The 15,187-nt window shown below is 34.6% G+C and overlaps 1 protein-coding gene across 1 annotated transcript; it reads right to left on the bottom strand.

The window, feature by feature from the left end:
• On the bottom strand, positions 2,852-4,127 carry LOC18792839 (senescence-specific cysteine protease SAG39). Its single transcript, XM_007227607.2, has 2 exons — positions 3,692-4,127; positions 2,852-3,583 (listed from the first exon to the last, which is right to left on the bottom strand). Exons 1-2 carry the CDS (start codon positions 4,125-4,127, stop codon positions 2,991-2,993), a joined length of 1,029 nt encoding a protein of 342 aa, XP_007227669.1. The 3' UTR covers positions 2,852-2,990.

The following is a 15,187-nucleotide window of genomic DNA, read 5'->3' as shown; positions in this document are numbered from 1 at the left end:
TTCTTTAGAGTGTTGCTAAATGAACCCTAAAATTAATTAAGTACACCCTATAATTTAAGTACACCCTAATATTTAAATCAAAATATAAAATTAACTAAGTATACCTTATTTAACTACCAAAAATACCATCGGTACACCCTAATATATCAATTCATCTCTCTAGTATAAGTTTTTTCACTGCCCCATTTTCTTTTTCTTGGCCTCCCTCTATATTGAAAGCTGACTGAACCTAATGCAAAACATGTATCAGTGTTCACAATTTGAAGATTCTTCTGCTTTTGAATTGATAGCAATACCAAGAAAGAGTGCTACTAAACGAACCCTAAAATTAACTGAGTACACCCTATGATCTAAGTACATCCTAATATTTAAATCAAAATGTAAAATTAACTAAGTACACCCTATTTAACTACCAAAAATACCCATGGTACACCTTAATACATTCTATCTCGCCAAAAAAAAAAACCCAACAACATTCATCGATCTCCCTATGATCTCCCTTTCTCCATACTTTGATTCTCAAAAATTTTAACTGTAAAATCTGGACGATATTGTTCTTTTTTATATATCCTAAATCTAACTAATGATACAAAAAAGTTCAACATAATTCTTTGATTTCATTCCTCTTGATGCTAAAACGTTCAAATTATGATTTTGCCTGCTTCAAAGTCTTCTTTAGTTCTTTAATGTTTGAGTCTTTAACTCCAAATGGTAGAGCAAATAAACAAAGACTCAAAGAAATAATTAATTAGGATTGCAGACAAGGACTTCACTGTATAGATCAATCAGCCTTGTATTTATATATGCCTTCAATTTTCTTCGGAGAATGCTAGCCATTGATTGATGTGTGTCTCACAGCGAGTCCATCCGTCAATGGCTAACACAAACAAGCACTGCACTGTATTGAATCAGCCCCTGCATATTTCTTTTAATTCCTTCAAGTAAATTTATTCTTGGCAAAACGAAAATTTCAACAACTGTATTGCTGAAATACACTTTGCTTTGCAAACATAAGAGCAGTTTTTACTATGTCTTCATGTAAAATTGCATTTTCAAGATCTCATGTTCAGAGACTGTACATTCATCATGAAAATTTGTAGAGAGCTAAGAAGAAACAACTACATTGTGTGGTTTATTATAGCAATCAGTCAAGTCTTTGCAGTTCTTTATTTTTTTCCCTTTTTTTTTTCTTTTTTTGAAACTGCTGCTCGGTATTGGCCAAAAGAAAACTGCTAATTAATCTTCCAGTTTGGTATTTTGTATGTTTTATAATGAGTAGAAGAGTGATTGAAAGAAGAAGAGGTTCACTGAGCTTGGTTTTGAGAGATAAAAGAGTTCGGCTGTCCAAATGCTAAGATGGAGAAGAAGAGAAGTGTAGGGAAAAATATGCGGTGTCATGTTTTAGATGTTTTTTAAAGAGTGCTGTTAAACGAATCCTAAAATTAACTGAGTACACCCTAAAAATATGTGGTGTTATGTTTCACAATTGAATATATCCTTTTTAGTCATTTAATATTAGGGTAAATTAGTAATTCAATAAATACTTTGATAGTAGGCTGTACTTAGTTAATTTTAGGGTTCGTTTAGCAGCACTCACCAAGAAAACATCTAAACAGTAACTAAAGATAGACATTAATTCCCCAATTAAAAAGCTTTATCAGTATGAAACAGTCAAAGATCATTCAAGTGAATCAAGTCCACTATCCAGAAATCCAGCACTGTAAATGAACAAGTTGAATGGACAAAATCCTGAGCATGCATTTAGTAACCTGCTACACAAAAAATGAAAAAAAATCTAGAACTCCCTTGAAGCCATGACAACCCAAGAACACCCAGCACATACGATTTACATATAAAAAAATGTAAAATAAAAAAGAGAAAAAAAAAAAAAAAACCAAACTTTAGTCCATCCCTCATTCTGATCTGAACTTGAAGTTGTATTGGAAATACAGAAGGGACCCTATAAACTTGGAAACTATCCTAAAGAAGATTCTTGATGATTTCCAAGAGATGTAATAACTTGATTTCCGGTGATTTTTAATAACTAATGATTTGGTAAATCATAGCTTTCGAAGAATACAAAAAAATTATGAAATAGATGGTTCTAGTCATTTAATTAGGGTTGAATATGGTGAATAGGGTGTACTTAATAAAATTACATTCTTTTCACATTTCAATATACCGTTTTTGGTCATTTTCTATTAGGGTAAATTAGTAATTCAATAATTAATTTGGCAATAGGGTGTACTCAGTTAATTTTAAGGTTCGTTTAGCAGCACTCTTTCTTTATTATTTTTGGATATTATCCTTGTAAAATGACAAACTTATCCTTATAATTAACAGAAAATCGGATGAAAGTCTAAAAACTTGAGTTATTTTATTTTGAATGTGTGTCCCAAGGTACCCATTTGGTCGTTTGAAAAAGGACAAACATTTGTTCCCTTTAGTTTTGATTAGATATTGTTTTCAATTGTTTCTATGGTCAATAATCGATTGTAATTAAGTGCTAAATGAAAACATTAAGAAATAAAGTGTAACATGAGGTAATCAATTATCTTAGGGCTTTTTTGGAACTGTTTCTTTAGGAAGTATTTCTGTTCATAAACACTTTTAAGAGACACATAGTCTAGTTAGTATAAAATTACACGCAACTTTATCTTTTTCGAGATTAAATTCATTATTATATAAATAAATAAATAAATAAATGCAACACGATAATAGAGGGGGCCTTTTATCTAAGTAAGTCTTTGATTTGGCGTATTTTTGAAGTTTACACAAGCAAGTGGTAAATTTTAGACATTACTGGATAATTCAACTCAAACAAGTTGAATAAGTTCTTCATTTTGGTAATTATAAAACTTGATAGTTTTGTTACAGGCATAATATCATGTACGTAAGGGTACAAGTTCATCATATACATATCATGATATATATAGTACACCTACAAGGTTTTTATACAGTAGGCATTGATTTTGAGGGTATAATTCAAACTATGCAGTGGGGTAAGAGGCTTCCATAGCAATGCCACAAAGACCTTCTTTTGCCTCAACACCTCTTTGCATTCTTATGTATCCTTTTTCACCCCATTCTGTGCCCCATGAGTTCTTCACCAACCAATACTTGGTACCATCAGCACTGACTCCATAACCAACAGCGGTAACACCATGATCAAGACTTGTTCCACAAGATCCTGTAAAGACACCACTTGAATAGAATTGAAAATCAGAACCGCCGGCGTCAATGGCAACTGAAATAGGTTGATTAGCAACAGCCTTAAGAAGGGCAGCTTCACTGTTTGCAGGCACATCTTCGTGGCCAGTTATCTTGGCAGCGTGGCTAGCCTCTTTCTTGGTGTTGCAAGTACCATCAACACCTGTGTAGGGGTAATTTGTCTCGGTACTAAGCCCATGATTTTGATTGATGAATTGAAATGCATCATCCATCAAGCCACCCTCACAACCTTGGTCTACACCTTTGGTGTCACAATCAACCAACTCTTGCTCAGATAAAGAGATCAGGTTACCAGTTGTAAGCTTAGTAATTCCTTCCATGGCTGCCACTGCTGAAAAAGCCCAACAACATCCTACATTTTTTTTTTTATTGCAATTAAAAACCAATTAGATTAATAACAAAATGATTGAATTAATTTTCAAAAGGAGAGTAGTGTTTGAGATATCTAGATGAAAATTACCACATTGGCCTTGGTCTTTGATAGGCGTCACAGCTCCTTTCGTTCTCCAATCTACTGTAGGTGGGGCTGTAACATTTTCATATTTGAAAGTAGTTGTCTTTGTGGAGCATTCATGCCCTAAGAATCCATTTCTAGAGGCTTTGAATTCTTCGTTTGTAAGGTCAGCAAATTGATTGACACTCAATTTATAAGGTTTGTTTGCATCGCTATTGGATGATTCTATGAATGCCACATTTTCCTTGAATATCTTGAAACGCATCTCTTTCTCTTGAATGTCGGTATATACACGTCCATAGCGAGCCATCCATTGCTCGTATTTTCCATACATTGATGCATCTTGGAGATTGCGAGAAGTGGCTTGAGAAGACCAAGCCCCCAACATGAAGATCAAGGCCAAACAGATACATTTGCAGTAGTACTGGTTAATAAACTCCATGGTAGTTAACACTGGAAGCAGCTAGAGTTGATATAAGTAAATGAATTGAAGAGTTGGTATGCACTGAAATGGTACACTTGTTCGCAGTTAATATAGAGAATAGATCGATGGCCTTGCTATCATCGTGGCCCAAAAGTTGATTTGCAATCTTCGTGCCCAAGCAAATGTCCTGATGTGAATCCGTAAGTTGGCTCATATGACTATTAATACAATTTGACGGCACGATAATTTATTGGAAAACCATTTGTCCTCGTGTGATTATGGACCCTAAATATTTTTTTCATACCAAATGCTAATACTTTGTTTTATATGCATAATTTATTAAATTGTAGTGCCAAACCTCACGGACCTTTTTACAATTATATATCTGTCTTGTAGTTTGGCAATGCTTTTGTTTTGTTTTTTTTCTTGATTTGGCTGTAGTGTACAAATTAAGTGCCATATAATTAGGTTAAAAAAGAAGAAGAAAGAAATAAGAAAAAGTTGTGCTCTTCTTAGGCATTTTCCGCATCACTTAAAACCCGTTTGTAAATGTCATACATCAAGATTGTTTAAGATTGTTTTATATGCAGAATTTACTAACAATATTCGTATAGTAGGCTGTAGGCTTTGATTTTGAAGGTATAATTCAACAATGCAGTGGGCTTCCATAGCAATGCCACAAAGGCCTTCCTTTGCCTCAACATTTCTTTGCATTCTTATGTATCCTTCTTCACCTCGTTCTGCCCCAACTAACCAATACTTGATCCAATAATGACCCCAGAACCAACATCGGTAACACCATGATCGAGGCTTGTTCCACAACTCCCCCTTCAAGACACCGCATGAATAGAATTGAGAATCAGAATCTCTAGGATCAATGGAAACATAATGATTAGCAACTGCCTTAAGAAGGGTCTCTTCACTATTTGCATAGGCACATCTTGAAAGCCAGTTATTTTAGCTGCATCCTGCATGGATGGCTTCCTTGTCTCCTGTTGGAATAAAAAAATCACAAAAATCACAAAAAATATTGGAACGTGGGATTGGATTGGTGGGGGGAAGTTTGGAAAAAGGTGGGGCTAAACCAATGAAAACGTTTAAGAGAGTTTAGTGGCTCCTATTTTTGGGGGAGCTGATTATTCAGTTTTCAGTATAAGTATTCTGCACTAAAAAGGAAAAAGAAAGAGAAGAAAAAAGAAAAGGCAGAAGACGACAGAAGAAGAAAACTGTTGCAGGAGGAAAATTGCAGGAGCACAAATACAATAGGAGACATTTTCACAGGTATATGGATCCTGTCAATTAATTCTTGTTGGGTGGCAACCTTCAAAATCTTTTTTCTTGGATGATGAATCCATATTGGGTGGCAACCCTCAAATAAAACTCTTGGATGATAAATCCATAATGGGTGGCAACCCTTAAATCATGAACAACAAATCCATGAGAGGATTCCTGTTTAACAAAGCTCTGCCGAGCAAAAGGAAATCCTTTGAAATGGAGATGGTGTTTGGAGGGTTAATTCCAAAAATGTACAACAAAAAAAGAGAGCGTGAATTACCTCTTGGGCTCTCTCACCACTCCTCTCCATCTCTGCTTAAGAAGGCCTTTATTTTTCTCTCTGAGCAAACTACATCAAAAAAAAAATGTAAAGGATGTTAGTCATGAAGAAAAGAATAGGCAGAGAAAAAAATGGAGATCTGTAAAAAAAAAAGGGGGAAAAGAAAATAGAGGCCATGTTTTTCTGTCACAGCCTCTCTCTCTCTCTCTCTCTTAGATGATCCTCTTGTTGGGCACACAATCACAACAGACAGGAAAAAAATTAAAGCAGGAAAACAGCCCCGTTTCGGGAGGAGGGCTTGGTGTTGTATATAGCAATAACAAACAAAAAAGACAGCCACTGAAAAAAAAAAAAAAAAAAAGACATCAAATTCCCTGAATGGTATATCCATTTTTGGGCATAAAACTCATTCAGTGAGTTCTCAAGAGCACAAATCTAATTTGGGTACAAAACCCACAAACAAAATCACTGAGGGTTTAATCTCACAGCAAATAAAAAATAAACTGTGCTTGAAAAGGAAGACAACCATGTTGGCTGTGGCTCGGCCCGATGCTGCAGATAGCAGCAGCAAATAACAAAGAAGAAGGAAGACTCCTGTCGAAAGAGAAAAGGGGAGAAAGCTTCGGGGGTACTGTTGGCCACAACAAACAAAACTTAAAACTAGTTGGGCTCTGGGTGTGTGAAAGAAATTTTAAAAAAAAGAGTGGCCATGTTTTTGTTGGCAGTTCCATATGGCAGCTTTGAAAAAAAAAGAAAAGGAAAGAGGGTGGCTGTACGCCACTTCGTTGGGTTAAAAGGAGCTGAACTTGGGAAGGGCCACGTTGGGGCAGCCCATGCATTGAATCCCCCATCTGTTGGTTTCTTAGCAAACAACCAAAATACAGATCATGATGTATGACAATAAAAAAAAAAGAGGTTTGCTACAGTCATAAAAAAGAAGGAGAAAAGTCAAAGCAAAAAAAAAAAAGAAAAGAAGAAGGAGGTGGCTGACGCCACTCTGTTGGAGATTGGAAGAAAATAAAAAAAACAAGGACACAAGAAACTTGGTGTTGCAGAGAAAAAAAGAGGAAAAAGACAAAAAAAGTCTGAAACCTCTTGATGTGTTGCAGCAGTTTTTTTTTTCTTCTTCTGGTTTTCTCCCGTTGTTTGCAATACCGATTGGGACTTCGTGAACTTTTATTTAAAGACTGAACAGTAACAATGTTTACTTTTAATTCGGGCTGATCACAAGTATTCCAGATAAAGATGGGACTGCAAGGTCTGATTTTACTTAGAAACAAACTCTATAAAGAGTTGGATAGCTATCAGGTTGTTTTAATCGCCCGCTGGATCAAAGTTTTCTGGGCTCTTTGCTCATGGGCTGTCAGGGAATAATTATCCATTGACTCTCAGAAGCCCATACAATTAATGGGTAACCCAAATAATTACCCATTAAATTTCCTAAGGCCCAAATTTCCTATCATATGGTTAATGGATTAGTTATAGAAAAAATCCTTGTAGCCATATTTGGGTCCAAGTGCAAATGTCAACTTTAGAAAATTAGTGGGTTAATCAAAATTGCTCATTAATTTTCTGGGACATTGACAAAAAGAAAAAGTGGTACAAAACCATCCAAATTTTTCCCATGGGTCATCTACCCATGAAAATTCCAATGAGATTAAATTCAAATATCTCAAACACAAATTCTCAATTAATGGGCCACACTTACCCATTAATTTCAAAATTTTCCCATAGGTCACCTACCTATGAAAATCCCCAAATTGTCTCAAAGATACAAATTCTAAATTATTGGGTCATACATACCCATTAATTTCCAATTTTTCCCATAGGTCATCTACCTATGAAAATCTTCAAATCGTCTCAAAGACACCAACTCTAAATTATTGGGCCACACTTACCCATTAATTTCTGAATCTTCGAACTACGTTGGTTTGATCTCTTTACAAGGGTACGTAGGCAATCTAGAGATTCAATCTAGATGCAACTATCCCAAACATATTTCCATATCGAATCCCTGGTTTATTCAGCTAAATTCACTCAAACACTCCTCAATCAAACTCATTCAAATTCTTCGTTTTGCGATGAGTCATTTATTCATCATGAATCTTTGAACTACGAGTGGCTTGATTCCCGCAAGGGATACGTAGGCATCCTGAGGTTGGACTTAGGAGCAGCTGCAAAATCAAACACACACGTTCTGTTTCTTTATGATGGAATCAAAGGGTTTTCCCTTGAAGCAAGGGATTGTAATTAAGAGACTTGCGTCTCGAATGGGTCGAACCTAAAATAATAAAACCCTATTATTTAATTAGTGGTGGTGAAATTATATTAGGAAGATCACAATTTTCCTTCAACATCTCCACATAAGTTATTTTATGTAGTCATCATCGAGTCTTACTGTTGACCAGTTGTGCCCAAACATCTACACTTGTTTTCATGTCTTCATATGTACTCTTGACCTGTGCATACCTTGATTTTATTTGATTTTCTAATTCTATCTGCAAAAATCAATTTTTATATACTCTTTTTCTTGGTTGAATTTTTCAATTTTTTTACCATAATAAAACTTGGGTTATACTTAGTATTATGATTTTGGAATGATAACAATTAAATCATAAGATATCAAATTTGTAATATTAAAAGTTAAGTATAATGAATTCTTAAGTATGGTAAAAGTTAAGTTTGGTGTAATCGTCTTAGACTTATTTAAGGTTGACCATTCTTGAGAGATTTTTAAGCTCTGTCACTATATTAATTGCCAAAGTATATTATAGAGTTTCGAACCTGAAACCACTGTTATGCAAGTTATGATCATTTTTCACTACGTTAGACTAAATTGGCTACATCATGTATGTTACTACCTCATCGTGATATGTGAACATTTCAAACTGGTTGTCCTTTCTATTTATCCTAACTAAACCACTTGCATTAGCGTTTCAAACTGGACCATTATCATTGTGCAGCAATGCTAACAGCGTCTGGTTCTTTCAAACAACGAGAGTGCTTCTTAGATCCATACTTTTTAATGTGGCGGACATAAATACATGGTGAGTGGCTGTTAAAGGAGGAAGGTCGTACACACGTGGTATTTCCCACCTGCCTCTTGCTGACAATATTGCATCATTAAATTGCTCCAGTGTACGGACAAGCTTCGAAATAGGAGCCTTTCATCTATCTCATGTTTCATACACAAAATTATTAGGGAGACTTTGGAAAAGACCAAAAGAGAGAGAAATTTTTCAAAAGAAGCTAAAATAGACAAAATTGCCCTTATTTATTTTTGAATTTTCTAAGGAATTCATTACATTTGCATATCTTTGGTTTGAAAATTGAGAGGTTTTTCTGTCTTTTATGAAAAAACTTTGGTTTTTTTCAAAAGTTAATGTTTTTTTATGGCTAAAACCTAAATTTACTAAATTAGTAATTTTTAGGGTAAATTACTCAAATGGTCCTCAAACTTATACCAAATTTATATTTTGGTTCCTCAATTAATTTATTCGTTCAAATAGTCCATCAACTCTATATTAATTGCTCCATTGATCCTACCGTTACATTACATTAATGTTGCCGTCAAATATAAGGGTAAAACCATCCATAACCGTCCTATGTTCCCTAAATAGTGATAAAGTGGTTATATACATAGGTGATAAAGTTGTGATACAATGGTGATACCTACATAGGTCAAAAGTCTTATTTACCCCTACAAATGTAGCATGTGCTGCTCAAATGGCTAAATTTAACAGAAAATGTAACGGTAGGACCAAGGCGCCGATTAATAAAAGTTGGTGGATCATTTGAACGAATAATTTAGTTTATGGACCAAAATATAAATCGGGTACAAATTTGAGGACCATTTGAGTAATTTACCCTAAAAATAAATTTGAACTCCGACCTTCTTATAAATACTATAATGATTTTTTAATTCAATATAAATAGTACATCTTTATATATATATATATAAATATTTAACACTATTAATGAGATATAACTCTTTTATCTACACTCACGTGGGCAGAAGTTAGAACTTCCCATGCATCAAATGAATATTTGTGCAAACCTTTCTCCTCCAATCATTTGTATTTAAAAAAAATTAGTATTAATTAAAAATTTAAAATATTCAAAAACAAAAATAAGGCGGCATTAAATTATAAGGAGTAATTAAAAGTCCTTGTTGTCTTATCAGATTTAGGAGCTCCTAAAGGTCTCTCTATTTTAAGAGATGAATAGTGAATATAGTTTGAGTTGTATTTTTCTAATCCCTCCCAAAAAAATAGTATAAGAGATGACTTAGGCTATCCAATGTAGATGTTGTCAGCCTTTTATCCGGCTAGACTATGTCAGCCTTTTATCCGGCTAGACTATGTCTTTTAGAGGAGAAGACTCAAGTCAAGACTTAAAGCTCTGCAAGCCAATAAAGCTGGGCATTTTGGTCTGAACGGAAGCAACTGCGAGGGTAGAGAAGAAAGCTGGTGTTTCTCTAATTCCTTTGCTTTTGTTGTTTGTTTTTCAAGTTAATGGGAATTATATACAAGAGAGTTTGGGTGCTGATCATGGTAATTAATGTGTGTGAAGTGCTTTCTTAGGGTTGATGTGGTGTATGGGTACCCGAAGAAGAACAATGACAGAGCAAATGGGCATGCATGGAGTCTTGGCTTCAGTTTCTTTGGCTCATGGAAGGAAAGAAGAGAGAAGAAAGAGAGCAAATGGACAACGTTTGCCGAAGAGCAGGAGGAGGAAAGAAGAGAAATTTGTTAGAGAGATTGCAATGAAAACGCTCAAGGAAAGTAAGGTTAAACTCGGAATTTTTTTTTTTTATGGGGTGAATTCGATAACTAACACTTTGTCTCCTATCTGCATACGTAATTTAATTTCTGGAATTATAGAAATCTTTTCTTCTTTTTTTTGCCCTTTTCTGTTTGTTTTCATTTAAGTGGAATGGAATCAATTTTTTCATCAGAAAAATCAGCCTTGGCTCCAAGAGTTTGGTTTTCTTGCAGATAAATCACAGTCTCACACTCGTTACATAAATTTTTTGTTTTGAATTTGATTAAGTCACTACAATATATATGTCAATAGGTGCCTCTTACTCACAATTTTTAAAATTTTAAATTTTAAAAAAATATAATCTACGGCTGGTACAATTGCCCATGGACCATGGGACAGTATGCGGCCTATATAGGGCCCAGGTGTTCAAAGAAGGCCATGATAAAACATCAACTTTCTGCTTTTGTCATCAGTTTTCAGCAAGATCCTCTCTTTCTTTTGATGTTTCAGTCCATCAAATCAATTCTTCTGATGTTTCAGTCCATCAAATCAATTCATCTCATGTTTAACTCCATCAAATCACCATTGTCATTAGTCAAATCAATTCTTCTCTTGTTTCAGTCCATTATCCTTTTAATCACAACTGGAAACAAAACATTGACGCCAAATGGTTCTGGATTCTAGTGAAAATTGAGCTTGCATTATGTTTCTTTTAAATAACCTTAAAAAAGAATCTCATGTACATGTATGAAGTTGTGTTCGCTTAAATTAGGACCCGTTTGATAATTATTTCAATTTTAGTTTTTAGTTTTTATTTTTTGTGTTAGAATACAAATTGAGCTTGCATTATTCTTACTTCCACATTCCCCCTTTTCTTTTCCACTGAATCTTTATTTCATGTTACTGTGTTCTAGAATTGCATGTTTTGATTCTATTTATTGAAAAATAAGGAAAAGGAAGAATGTGTTATACATGCTGTCATAATTTTGTTTTTCATTTTCTTTTCCTTTTGGGCTGTGTTAGTATGAAAATAGTGTTGTCATTTCCTAGACTCTAGCATAGGTTGAAAATTAGTGTGTGAAGAATTGTTACTGGACGTTTTGGCACAACTCATTCAACCCCATACATCCGAGGCTTGACTTGACCGATATGAGAAACTTAATTTCAGGTAAATCATGACATAATCATGCATTCATTATAGGATTCCTAGTTTGAGTTTTTTGTTTTAATAGATATTGTTTTAATAAATATTGTTTTTCTATTAAAAATTGATTGGTTGGCGTTTTTCAATAAGAATCCATATTGAACTAATATTCATGTTGGAAAACCAATTGTGGTCTTCATAAGAGTCCAAATTAAGCTAAAAGTTCATAGTTATAATTGAAGTGGGTTTGGTACTCGTGTGCGGCTATCTGACTAGGTATAGGAAGCTTTGAATAAAAGCAGCTTGCATCTCTTTGGTTTTGAAGGTTTTTGATATTGGGTTGAGCATATAGAATTCTTAAGCAAAAGCTGTTGTCCACATATTTGAGATAAATCATCAAGTGTTCCATGTTTTACTTGGTGATTTATCAAACACTTTAATCATTCATATTGCATTCATATGCATGTCGGTGACTCATACGGTTGAGTGCACCAAGACCGTGGTGGCGGTTTTCCTCCGGCGAGTTTGAAGCAATCGTGGCCAGTATTGCGTTCAACATAAGGAGTGTCGAAGATCATCCCGTGACAGAAGTTGAGTTACGAAGAAGTCGGTAAACATTATCTAGAATGAGTCTAGGATAAGTGTATATCCTACAGGTATTTTCAGGCTGTGTGGCAGGCATTCCTTTGGGAATTCGCAGGAATAAAGATCTTTCTCATACCGTTGTTGGGCTAGGTTCTCCACCTTTGTGCGTCGTCTTCCAAAAGAGAATGGTAAGCCTCGCTATAGTAATTAAATACTTAACATGAGTAATTAGCATAAAATTTCTTCAAAAGCCTTAGGGCAATGATGCCAAAAAAAAAAAAAAAAAAAGCCTTTGGGCTTATGATTTATTAAATAAAATGGCAAAAGAGGAACTTAAGTTAATCAGAAAGAGGGAAAAATTAGAGGATATATAAGATAAATCACCTCACAGGTACAGTAAATCGAATTCATCTAAGTTATAGCACGAGTATATCTAAACCCTAAATCCTAAATAGTCAACCACCCTACGACACATGTTAGGCCTTACAAGGAGCAATGATGTCCAAATCTGATTGCATAATAGGGAATTTACAAATTAGAGGCAGATTTCAACAGGGAGACCTTTCTTATGAGGAGCACAAATATTTTTTCAAGATATATAAGAGGCACATACATACATCATACATGTATTGATCTTTGTACAAATCGCTGCCCAAGGGATGGATTTTGTTAAGGAGCTAAGGCCATAGAGCCCGTTTGGTGGGCCAAATAAAATTATTGGGATTGGATTCTCAATCTTAGCCATGTGTTTTGTAGCCAAATCAAGTTGGACAAAATTAGGCCGTTTTGATCAAACTAAGCAATGTGATTCAACGGCCAATCAATTTGATCAAACGACAAACATAAATTTGGACTTTTTTTTTAATGTAATTTTTAAACGTAAGTTTACCAAACGTTCCAACCGAACCACTCTGTTAGCCTTTTATCCAGCTAGATTTTTTGCCTTTTAGAGGAGAAGACTCGAGACCTAATGGAAGCCAAATGAAGCTGGCCCCGAGTGAAGGAAGCAACTAGGGTAGGGAGAGCTGGTGTCTCCAATTCATTTTCTCAATTTCATGGAATTAAAACCAAGAGAGTTTGGGTGCTCATTATGGCAATATTGTGTCAGAAGTGAAGTGCTATTTCTTAGGGCTGATGAGGTGTTGTCGGTTAGCTCAAGAGAAATGAGAGGGTATTCATGGAGTCTTGGCTTGAGTTCTTGACCGTGGAAGGCTTTTATCTGGCCATGGAAATCAAAGAGGGAATAGGGTGATGAGGAGGCTTGAATGGCGTGTTGTGATGCTTTTACTTTGAGAAAGAGAGAACGTTTGCCGAAGAGAGGAAGAAGGAAAGAAGAGAAATTGGTTAGAGTGCAAAGAAAAAGCTCATGGAAAGTAAAGTTAAACTCCGAATTTTTGGTGAATTTGTTGACACTTTATTTACTATATGCATATGTAATTAAATTACAGTTTGACACATGTTTAATATTTTTTTTTTTATAAAGATCATTTTCACTTAGCATGGGCCTCTTCAATATAAGAATACTTTGACATTCCTCAAATTGGTTTATCATTTTCATAAAACACATATTTTATAGTTTTTCTTTAATAAATCACTACAGTATATATGTCAGTATGTGATTTACAGGTGAAAAGGAACTGCTATGGGACTGGAAAGAGCCCATCAGTATTCATTTACAGGTGTTGGAGCTACGTGAGTACTCTTTTACTTGTCATCTCCTGGTTGATGTACCAAATTAGCTTATCATGATTAGAGTTTATGTCGATTAATAACTAGCTTAATTAAGACCCAAGGCAAGTGGTATATTATATAAAAATACGTATTTCATGACAAATGAAATTCAATAATTAAATTAAGATTTTAAATAAGAAAAAATGGGTTTATAATTACTAATGGCTCCTCAATTATTTAAAAATCATCAACTTTTCAGAGTTAAGAATAGCAATACCCGCTCCCATCCCTACCCTTTACCCTTTAAGAATCTTTGATCGGCAGGCAGAAAGAAGATAAAGCAAGCTCACTTTGCTGGCAGGTGCAATTGTCCATGGACCATGAGGCAGCTGGGCCGAGCTGGGGCCTGGGCGTTCAGAGAAGCCCAAGTTTTTGTTCCTTCGTTTCGAAGAAAACACAATGCTAGCTTTTTTGGGGTCAAATTGGTGGCCTTTGAAAAACTGAAGTGACGATTGCGGTAATATTTTGGGACCTGGTCATTAAAATCACTGGCAAATATAAAGATCACATAATTTCTATGATGAGCATGAACGAAAATTATAGTTTTATTTAACAATAAAATAGCTAAAACTCTTTTGAATCTTATCTACATTTTGTAAGGATATGAATTAGGAAATGAACAACTCAGATCATAAAACTAAATTATGGGATGAATTACTAAATTATGCATCTCACTACTTAAGGAATAATACATTGCTAGGTTCCACCAGTTTCGGTTTGTTTTATTTTGGTTTGAATTTTTTTTTTTTTTGGTTCAAATTTTGTTATAATTGCAAGTTTTGATATTTCTTTATTGGATGTAAGGAAAAGGAAAATGCATATTATACGCTGTCATAATTCTTTTTTATCTTCTTTTCTTTTTGAGAATTTGCTTGGAAAGTTCTCTCATATCTTATAGCTCGTCAGTCTTCCAAAAGAGACCGGTAGTTAGACTGGTCAATTAAGATAGTTGAAATATTTTTGCTATCTTCCTCAACAACACAAAAAGAAACAGTAGTTTTGCCATCACTTTCCTCAATTAAGAGACTGGTAGTTAGAGTGGTCATAATTGATTTTGCTAGTCATTTTCCTCAACAACACAACCGCATTTTTTTGCCCTAAACTGAAAAGAGACAAAAGTTTTCATCATTTTATACACAAAAGACAAAAAAGGAAACAGTAAACAACGTGTGTAATCGCCTAACCTTAAAAAAAGACCAAAAAGGAAACAAAATCCATAGCCTAAGGAAACATCGTTTGTAATCGCCTAAGGAAACATCGTTTGTAATCGCCTAAGGAAACAAAATCCATAGCTAACAA

Source organism: Prunus persica, chromosome G1 (assembly GCF_000346465.2).
Source record: "Prunus persica cultivar Lovell chromosome G1, Prunus_persica_NCBIv2, whole genome shotgun sequence".
NCBI lineage: Eukaryota > Viridiplantae > Streptophyta > Magnoliopsida > Rosales > Rosaceae > Prunus > Prunus persica.
This window is presented reverse-complemented; position numbering and strand designations above follow the sequence as displayed.